Source organism: Miniopterus schreibersii, assembly GCF_964146895.1.
Source record: "Miniopterus schreibersii genome assembly, chromosome: 18".
In the NCBI taxonomy this organism is placed as follows: Eukaryota; Metazoa; Chordata; class Mammalia; order Chiroptera; family Miniopteridae; genus Miniopterus; species Miniopterus schreibersii.
The window spans coordinates 2,342,144-2,352,626 of record NC_138121.1 but is presented as its reverse complement, the minus strand read 5'-3'; the positions used below and the strand labels follow the sequence as shown (position 1 = coordinate 2,352,626).

Sequence of the window (10,483 nt, the reverse complement as noted above, 5' to 3'; positions counted from 1 at the left end):
CAATAACCTAGGAAACGGAAACTAATACTGAATTGTTGGAAACACCCAGGATTAAAGAAATGAAGTAGGTTCTCCAAGTTCACACAACAGTGAAGTGTCAGATTTTAAAGGCTGGGCTCCAACTGGGATTCTGGCACCAGGACCAGGAAAAATATCTACCACTGTTGAGAATCTCTCAGTGGGACAGGTACACTGTTAGGAGCAGGGAGGCTTAGCTGAACCTGCTGTTTCCATTGTTGCAATTACCATGATTTTCCGCTTACTCCCCTAACATCCCAGAGCACTTTCTAATTTACACAAGTCTCTCTTCAGATTTATGTCACTGCAAATTTCTGTGGTCAAAGCTATTTCAACTCTACCATTTAGCTGGTCCCCAGAGATTGCATCAGCCATCATCCTAATGAGCTCCGGGAATCTAACTCTGTTCTCTGATTTGTTAGAGGATATTAGGAATAGCCTGGGCCTTTAGGAGATCTGTATTGTTGTCCCCAGAGAGCATCATCTGAGTTCAGCTAGCAGCTTGCAGGACTGCCTTTTTTAGCAACAAAAATGCATATTTGGATTTTACTCATGTTGTGCCTTTTTTGCTTTAGGTAATGAGGAAAAGATTCACAGTTGTAATACCAAAAAAACCCCATAATAAATAATACTTCATTTTTTCCATACTCACAACTGTAAACCTACTTTTGCCCACCCCTGTATAAAATGAGCAGCATTCAGGAATAACAAGCATGTGGATCCTGAGGATTTTAAGAGCACATATTTAAAGTAGGGGGGAAAAGGGAATTTGAGTGCATTGGGAAGATGTTTCATGGACAAGAAAATGATGTACAATGTTCCCATGCCAGGAGTGTGCCAGAGTGTCAGACCACTATGGCCATTTTTCCAGTTTCAGGGTGCTCGAGATTATTATTTGGAAGTAACTTGTATAATTTATGGTAAGTTTTTACTTTTTTTCAACTCTTCTTGACTACCCACTGACCCACCTGCAGGGAGTCAGGTGCTGTGGGCACTGAGGTCTCTGAGGGTTCTTAACCTGGAAATCTCCAGGTGACTTGCTAGAGCTCCCACCAGGTAAGTCCAGCACATGGCCCGTTATAGTGACTGTGTGTGACAGTTCTCCTGCCTTGGAAAGGTAAATGAGTGCAAATTCACAGTCACATTCCACACCTTCTGAACCAGAAACTATGCCTTTTTTAACAACAACCTGATGCGTGCCTTATTTTCACATTCTTTGCTCTAAATCCTGGATTACACCTCCTTTCACCTCCCATACAGTATACTTTGTAATGACGTGGTCACGTTGTGTTCTTGCCATTGATTTTTTTACTTATACTGGCCTCAGTTTAGTGGCATTTTTCAAAGTGCCCATCCCCAATTACAATTTAGGCTCATCTGATCCTGATGGCCATACTCACACTGTACCAGTTTCTGGAAATCTGTCCTTTTAAAACTACGATTCTAGGCCCTGCGCAGTGTGGTAGTCTGGGCTCTTGTGGGATGCAACCCACAGATGTCTCTGTGACATCATGTATCTCTCTGCCTCCCTCCTTCCTTTCCCCTCTCTTTAAAAATTAATGGGAAAACTACCGTCAGATGAGGATTAACAAAAAACACTTCCAGCCAACTATTTCCAGGCCTGGGCTCTGTGGGTGTCACTTTACCAACAGTGTTAAATTGTCCCTTTCTAGGAGTGCCTCCTCCCTTGCTAAAATGACACCTGAACTAATTGCTTAGAAATGTTTCTGTCTATTCACATACATAAATAGACTTCACAGCTGCAGTACTTCTCTGCCTAGCCTCCAGAAATCAATTTTGCTTGCGCCGTGATTGCATCATGAAGTTCTGAAAATATACCCATTTTTCACAAGAGTCGAAGTGTCAGAAAAGGAGATAATTTTAGTAGCTTCACAGCTTCCCTCCATCCCTGGCTAACCCTAAAGCCCAGGCTCTGCCTTCTGTACGGCAGTCCCGTGTCCCAACATGGCGGCCCCCATGAGCGCGCCTCGACAAGGGCGCGGACATATTGCCTCAGAGGGGAAACGCGGAAGTCGCTCGACTCTCTGCGAATGCCTCAGATCCCATTCGGCCACCATAGGAGACGAAATCTCTGGGCGCCGGTTCCAGAAGCTGGTCCGGTTCGCGGAAGTGTAGCGTTTGGACCCCCGATGGGCTGGGGAAACAGGTGAGTGCGCTCGTGTCCTGGAAGATTTTGGATAAATTTGGGCTCGCGGGAGGTTTGTCTCGCAGGGTCCGGGACGTCACGGGTGGAAGGGGCGTGTTCTGACCCGTGAATTGTGGGCGGGGTCGGGAGGCAGGGTCGCCAAGGTGTTGGGAGGAAGCAGGCGAGACGCCCCTGCCTGGGGTCGGGGTACCTCGGGGTCCTTGGGCGATTAAGGGCCTGTAGAGACCAACGACCGCGTCCCGCCCGTCGTGGCCTTTGCGGGTCCCTCTAAGGGACGGAGGTGGCGTCTCGGGTGCTCGCGGGTCAGGTTCAGGGTCGGGCCCTGACGTGGGCTCGGGGGTGTCGGGCCCCGAGAATGGCGTCCAGGCGAGGGCGTCGGGCCCAGGTCCGGGATAAGGAAGGCGTGTGGTCAGCCCGGGGGCCCCGAGACTCCCGAGGCCGAAGCTCCGGCCGCCCGGGCCCGGGCCTGTGGCTGCGGGAGGAGCGGGGTCCGTGGCTTTCCGCGGCGCCGGCGCCCGGCGGGTTTCCTGCCGTCGGTGAGCTCGTGCGGGCTGCGGTCCGGCCGGTGGCGGACGACGCTGCTGTGAGGTCCCCGTCGTGTCCTCCGGTTCGGACGCGCCGGCCTGGGGGCGTGTGGGGCGCAGATGGGAACCTCAGGGGAGGCGGGCCCGGGGCCAGCGGCCAGGAGCCCCTGCTCCAGCCTTTGTCCGGGGCCCGGCTCGCTGCAGGGGACACAGGTCCACCCGCGCCCCTCAGTCACTCCTGTCCGGCTGCAGAGGCAGGACTGCGTTCTTCTGACCCAGAATTATGGGCCTCAAAACGGAAAATATAGATCTATGCCTTTGCAGAATACGTTTGCTAGTACCTGCTCTCATCACTTAATTTGTAGCAGCAGGTGCACTTTTTTTTTCTTTTCTAACAGACTCTCCATTTTATTGATATCTATCGCTCTGCTAAGGTAACCTGTACCCCTGTGTATTAATAAACCCTGGTCCGCCTTGGTCAGCTGTGGTGGTTCCAGTTCTGGGTTGCAGGTTTGATTACTGGTTAGGGCACATGCATGGTTGACTGAATGTACTATTACAAATAGTATCTTATTAGGCTTGTGATTATTCAACTCTATATTAAAATCCTCACTCGCTATATAGATGCAGCCTATAAAGTGAAAATGAGCAGAAAGACTAACATTTCTTCCATATCATCTGAAGGACATCACACCATTAAACAGCATGGAGTTGTTACTGGGACCCCTGACATTTCATGATGTGGCTGTGGCCTTCACCTGGGAGGAGTGGCAGCTCCTGGACCCGGATCAGAAGGATCTGTACAGGGACGTGATGTTGGAGAACTACAGCCACCTGGTGTCAGTGGGTGAGGACAGCTCCCCTGTGTCACTCAGATGGTCCCCAGCCAGTGGCCTTTCCATTCCCAGCTTCTGAAAGCTCTGGCCTGTCTGTGGTTTTCTGAAGTGGTAGAGGAATCTTAGTTCCCTCTCTGGTCCTAGACAGGTATATTCTCTCTTTTCCTGAGAGAAAACCCTTTACTTTGTAAGTGTGAAAATTGTTTGTCTTCAGATATAACATCATGTGGTCATCACAGACCCCAAGTCCTATTCAGTGTGTCTAAGTCTCCCATCATTCCCCGTGAACAGGTTATGAAGCCAGCAAACCAGACACACTCTCCAGGTTGGATCACAGAGAAGCACCATGGACCACAGCGGGTGAAATCCACTGTCGGAACGGTTCAGGTGAGAGGCAGCTGTAAAAATGACAGTCTAGTCGTTTAGAGAAGAGGCTCAGAGGTGAAGGGGTCTGAGGATAGGTGAGTGAGCAGCGCCTCCATGCATGTCTCTCCCAGTAAGAGAACTCTTTCTCTTTGTAGGAGTGGAGAGAAAAATAGATCCCTTTATCTCTTCTGGGGTCTGACTCTCTTTATTGTATCTGTACCTTGGTTTTTTGTTTGGTTGGTTGTTTTTTTAGATTTCTTAAATATTTCCTTTATTATTCATATTCTTTCATCTCTTTTGCTGATACTCCACTGTCCAAGGCCCCTCTCCAAAGAGAAAGCTGTGCTCACTGTCTTCTGACCTAACTCCTTTCTGCCCGTGGTGATATTGATTCCCTTCCTAGCATCCACCCCATCTTGGATGCTGTGCCCACAAAGAAAACTGGTTCACTGAGCTTTTGCTTCTCTTTTTATCTTAGCTTCTCTTTTTCTTCACTTGAGGTTCTTTAAAGGTTCTCGTTTCCATTTTCTCATCTAATCCACTAATCCTTCAAAGTTTCTTCACACTAATCAGCTAAGCTTCTTTTGTTCCCTGCATGAAACTCTCATAATACCATCTCCCCAATGTGATCCACCACAGGCTCTATTCTGTAGAATTTACTCATCTAGATGGCAACTCTCCTGAGCTCCCAGTCACTGCAAGGACCTAGAATTATCATTCCTTCCAAAAGACCCCTGTAAGTTTAGATTCTCCTTCACCCCTGTGCATCTGCCCTCCTGGGCATCCAGCCATCACCTCAATTGTTCCTTACCCACAGAGCTCTCTTCTTTAAAGGATTCTGCTGTTCATGATGTGGTTTAACTAGACGATTTATTTCCACTACGTACATTCTCAGTTCCAGTCTAAACCAGACCATAATGCTCTTGCCTACTTAAAATTAATTCCTTTATGTATTTGCTAATTTTGAACTTTATTCTTATTTACTGTCACATTACCATTGTAGTATTCACGTCCCTAAAACTCATTTTTCGTCTCACCATATTCTGAGGACATTCAGAATATGGTTAAATCCGTTACCCATTAAATTTTTTTTTGTTAATTCTCACCCAAGGATATTTTTCTATTGATTTTTAGAGAGAGTGGAAGGGGGTGGGGGTAGAGAGCTAGAGAGAGAAACGTTGATGTGAGAGAGGTAAGCCCCTACTAGGATTGGGAATCGAACCTGCAACCCTGGGGTACAGGGGCCAGTGCTCTAACCACTGAGCTCGCCAGCCAGGGAAACACTAAAATTTTTCTTCCTGTTGTCTGCATGATATATGTTGTTCACAAAGAGATAGATTTCCATCTTCTGTTCCGAAATGCTGCCCAGTGTGTTCCACATATGTTGCTTCCTTGATTCATTCTCTATAAAATATTTTCAGATAACCTAGTGTCTGCTGGAGGGTAATAGCAGTGAGAAAAACCATTCCAATAGACCAAGAACTTTCATTATAAGAGAAGTAGTCAAAAAAACATATCAAAACACACAACTAATATGTCTAGAGGGTGAAAAGTGCTGGGATAAAAATTTTGTCAGTAGAACGGAATAGTAGGTGCTGGGGCGGGGGCTGCTATTTTTATCAGTGAGAAAAAATATCCCCAGCTGAGGATTAAAAAACCCTGGTTTTATTCTTCATGAGATAATAACCCTCTAAGGACTCCTGAGTTAGAGGACTGTTATATAATTTATGTGGAAAGATCATTTTGGCTCCTGGATAGAAAACAGAGTTGCCGACTGGGGAGGAACAGGAAACCCAGGCAGAAGGCTACTGCTGTAGAATAAGAGAGTGACTTGCTTTCATGTGTGGAGTTAGTCCAGTTCTGGACATATTCATTAGGGAGAGCAGGCAGGATTTATCACTGAGGTAGATGCTATGTGTGAGTGAGAGAAACAAATGAAGGGTGATGCCGAAAAGTTTGGTTCTGGTTAAACAGAAGAGTGGACCTGTCATTTATGGTGATGGAGATAGTAAGTGGAGAAGGATTTGGGTTGGGCAATCAGGGGTTCTGCTCTGGAGGTTGTTAGTCAGAGGTGCTAGGAGCTCTCTGCTGTGTCATCATCTTATTCTCAGCATGCCCATGAGAATCATGAATCCACAGCGAGTCCTGGCTTCTTCCAAAATGTAGCCTGTTTTCCTCCACCTCTCTCCATCTCCACTGCACTGCACCTTCCCACCTGTTTTCACAATCTACATCTATTACTTATGTGTGTCTTTGCCCCTTAAGTGGCTTCAGCAAAGTACAGTGTAGGCTCTGGGAACAGGAGAACTGTGTGTGTGTGTCCCCAACCTGGAACCATCTTGGTACATAGTAGTCACCAGTGAGGTGTGTGGAAGGAGTGAGTCTGTCCCTCACAAATTTGGATGAGGTGGCCCTTTTCTGTGTGTCTGCTGATACTGTAAATTGCCTATATTTTACATTCTGCATGTTTGTCAGTACCTTAGAAAGCAGACAAATCTGTATTTCATCATAATGTATTATGGAACCTGTTTTTACACTCAACTTTTACCTTTGGTTTCTTTATATTGTTGTGTTTTCTATGTGCAAGGAACATTGAATACAGAATTTTGTTTACACTCCCATCACAAAGTCATCACTAAAATGACACATCAGGGTGTTGTTGTCTTTATTACCTTTCTTCCAAGTCAAGATGCTGGATGAGTTCATTGTTCTTTTCTTTCCTAGAACTCTGGAAACTTGATGACCATGTGCTGGAACACTTACAGAATGAGAGCTTAGAACAATGGTACAAATGTAACACATTTGAAAATACTGTCCATCAGAACACAACCCAATCTCTGTTACCACAGAACCATATATCTGGCTCACATGGAAAAAGCATGAAATCAAATTTATCTTTATTTCACGAGAGTAGAAGTTATGAAATCAAGATGCCCACTGAGATTTCTGAAGATGGAAAATCCTTTCTCCATGCTAACAGTGAGCAATTTCAGGCTGAAATGAAATTTCACAAAAGCCAAAAACTCATCAGCACTAAGTCCCAACTCATCAAACATCAGAAACCTCAGAAAAGAGAGAGGGCTCACGTATGCAGTGAATGTGGGAAAGCCTTCGTGAAGAAATCTTGGCTCACTGATCATCAGATTATTCATACAGGTGAAAAGCCACATCAATGTAGTGTGTGTGGGAAAGCCTTTTCCAGAAAGTTCATGCTTACTGAACACCAGAGAACGCACACAGGAGAGAAACCTTATAAATGCTCTGAATGTGGCAAAGCATTTCTCAAAAAATCACGGCTCAATATACACCAGAAAACACACACAGGAGAGAAACCCTTCATATGCAGTGACTGTGGGAAAGGCTTTATCCAGAAGGGCAATCTCATTGTACATCGGCGAATTCACACAGGGGAGAAACCTTATATATGCAGCGAATGTGGAAAAGGCTTCATTCAGAAGACATGCCTCATAGCACATCAGCGATTTCACACAGGAAAGACGCCCTTTGTGTGCAGTGAATGTGGAAAATCATGTTCCCAGAAGTCCGGTCTCATTAAACATCAAAGAATTCACACAGGAGAGAAACCCTTTGAATGCAGCGACTGTGGGAAAGCCTTCACCACAAAGCAGAAGCTCATTGTCCATCAAAGAACTCATACAGGAGAGAGACCCTATACTTGCAACGAGTGTGGGAAAGCTTTTGCCTACATGTCTTGCCTTGTGAAACATAAAAGAATACACACAAGAGAAAAACATGGTGGTTCAGTCAAGATGGAAAATTCTCTCACAGAGAGTCCCAGCTCATCACAGACCAGTGTGGTCCTGCAGGAGAAAAACCGTGTTAATACGGTGACTATGCAGGTGCCTTCTGTGGCCCCTCAGACAGCACTAAACATCGGTGGGCTCCTAGCGAACAGGAATGTGGTCATAGTGGGCCACCCTATGGCCAGATGTGCACCCTCAGGAGGATTTGCACAGGACAGAAACCTTATGAATGCAGTGAGTGTGGTCTCACCTTCAGTGATCAATTACGTGTTATTTTATGTCACAGGAAACCAATAGGAGACATTCTATATGCAAAAATTTGGTAAAAAATTTCTAGTTCAGATTATGGTTGAAAAGTCTATTCTGAGAGAAATTCTATAAATGCTGAAACTGGGAAGTAGTGATATTCTCATCTTGTTAAATATATGCACTGATACTAAGGCATACTCTGGTGTTAACCCAAACACATATATCAGTTGGTCTATTGTGTCATTTAAAGAAATCAAAGAAGCTATGTGGAGGCATAGTGAATTTTTGAAACATAAAGATAATTTGTATCTGAAATGTTGATGTGAGTGAAAACCACTAAAGAGCTAATACTGGATTGGTGGGATATGTGCATGTATTTATCAATTCAGTTTCCCCAGGCCAGGTGAAGGGTTAACTGAAAATGGGAGTGCCTACCATAAACTCTCAGAAGTTTATATTATGCAGAGGTACTTTTGAAACAGCAGGCTTAGATTGAGTTGATTATTTATACTGAGTTTTTGTCAAACACTTCCTTTGTACCTGGTTCTGTTCCAGGAGCTGAGGATAAGGTAGTGATCAAAACAGAAGCAGGCCATGGTATCCTGGAGAGAGCATTGAGGTAGAGTTATCTTATCTCTAAGTGGCACCTGTACACACCAGCTAATAGAGTAAGAGTATGTCAGTATCTACACTTGTGACATGGACATGGTCTTAGCTTGTTCTCGTTGCTGTAAGACAATACCATAGCCTGGGTGGCTTATAAAAGCAGACATTTATTTCTTACAGTTCTGGAAGCTTTGAAGTCCCAGGTCAAGGCACCAGCACATTGGTGCCTGTTGAATGGTTGCTTCCTGGCTCATAGAAGACAGTTACTTTTCATGTCCTCACATGGAGGAAGGGGCAAAGGAGCTCTCTAGGATGTCCTTTATAAGGGCAGCAATCCCATTCATGAGGGCTCCAATTACAGTTGACGTATAGCATTATATTAGTTTCAGGTGTACAACATAGTGATTAGGCATGTATATTACTCAAAATTATCACCAGGTAAGTCCAGCACAGGGCTGTTTCTAATGATTGTCTGACAGAAACGAATACCAATTCCCCAGTCACATCTCACACCCCCTAAACCAGAAACTCCAATCCTGGGCTGGGGTCTAATTCATTAGGTCTAAGCACCTCTGGAATGTCTCACCTCTAAATACTATCACATTTGGGGTTAGGCTCCAATGAATGAATTTGGGGGGAAAATGAATACTTCATAGCAAACATGGAGTAATTGTTTCAAGGGGTTATGGTAATTTCCTGTTCAAGGGGCTTATTATTTGGAGGGAGGGCAAGGACTCCTCTTAATGGACTTTAAGCACCTCAGTAAAGTATTTTTTTAATGTTTGTATATTATCTCTCCAACTAGATGGAAAATTCCTTGGTAAATTTTTTACTCTACATTTTATATTTTTTTCACTGTTAAAATGTTTTAATATCTATGTAAAATGAGATTATGGTCTCACAAGCGTGTTTCAGAACAGAAACAATGATTTCTAAAACAGTTTTTTTTCCTTTCAAAAGCCTAAATATAAATATATAAATTTTAGGGATTTTTAAAAATATCATGGTATATTTCCCATTTTAATTTATCTATAGTTCACAGACATGCAAAAATAACTTACTTCCAAATCAAAGCCTCCAATAGAAATATTCAAATTAAAAACCACAATTTTAATTTACATACTGGCCATAAAACCCATCAAGAAACCATGCTTCCTCCCTCACCTCTTTCTAGGTCATTGATGGCATTAACAGTACTTAGCCCTCCTTTGTCAGCGTCTAGACATCCCTGGTTCGGTCTATTTCCATTTTCTTCACTGCATCACACTTGGCAAGGCACCCACCAGCACTACACAGGGTAGGAAATGGGTCAGGAAGAACATAATGGCTTGACTAAAAAGCTAACCATACGTCTTGGGCCTGCCGATTGAGTGAGGATATTAAGGAATGTGAAATTCAAGGAGGGATTTCTTTTTTTCCATTCTCTTCAAGGTGCCAGCATGTACAGTACTGGGAAGTAAATAGTAAAGGAAGGTGAAAACAGCCACATAAATGAAAACTCCCTAGAACTAAAAGTATACAAAATGCAAACTATAGTGGGCCAAAGAATTTACTCCCATTTGGGTTTACCTGTGGCTGCAAGAGAAAAGTTCATAAATTAGGGGACAATTTCGATGTACTGAGGGATCAGCAATTTGCATAAGAATATAAAAATATTTTTCAAGAGTTGTGTGTGCTTCATTGTTGAATTTGGTGCTGACAGTCAAAAAATAGCCAAATAAAATAAACCTCAAATATTTTCTTTTTACTATACTCACTTCCAAAAGTTACAAAGCACCTTTTTCTTTTTCTCTTTTCTTTTTTTAAATATATTTCCATTGGTTTCAGAGATAGAGGAAGGGAGAGGGAGTGAGAGAGAGAAACATCAAGGATTCGAGTCATTGATCAGCTGCCTCCTGCACGCCCCCTACTGGGGGTGAGCCAGAAACCCAGGCGTGTGCCCTGCCTGGGAAT

General features: G+C 44.1%; 1 protein-coding gene across 1 annotated transcript; it reads left to right on the top strand.

Moving 5' to 3' along the window:
* Positions 1-2,087: 2,087 nt before the first annotated feature.
* ZNF350 (zinc finger protein 350) lies at positions 2,088-10,268 on the top strand. Its single transcript, XM_081118327.1, has 4 exons — positions 2,088-2,185; positions 3,394-3,556; positions 3,837-3,932; positions 6,636-10,268. Exons 2-4 carry the CDS (start codon positions 3,415-3,417, stop codon positions 7,970-7,972), a joined length of 1,575 nt encoding a protein of 524 aa, XP_080974453.1. The 5' UTR covers positions 2,088-2,185; positions 3,394-3,414; the 3' UTR covers positions 7,973-10,268.
* The last annotated feature ends 215 nt before the right edge of the window (positions 10,269-10,483 follow it).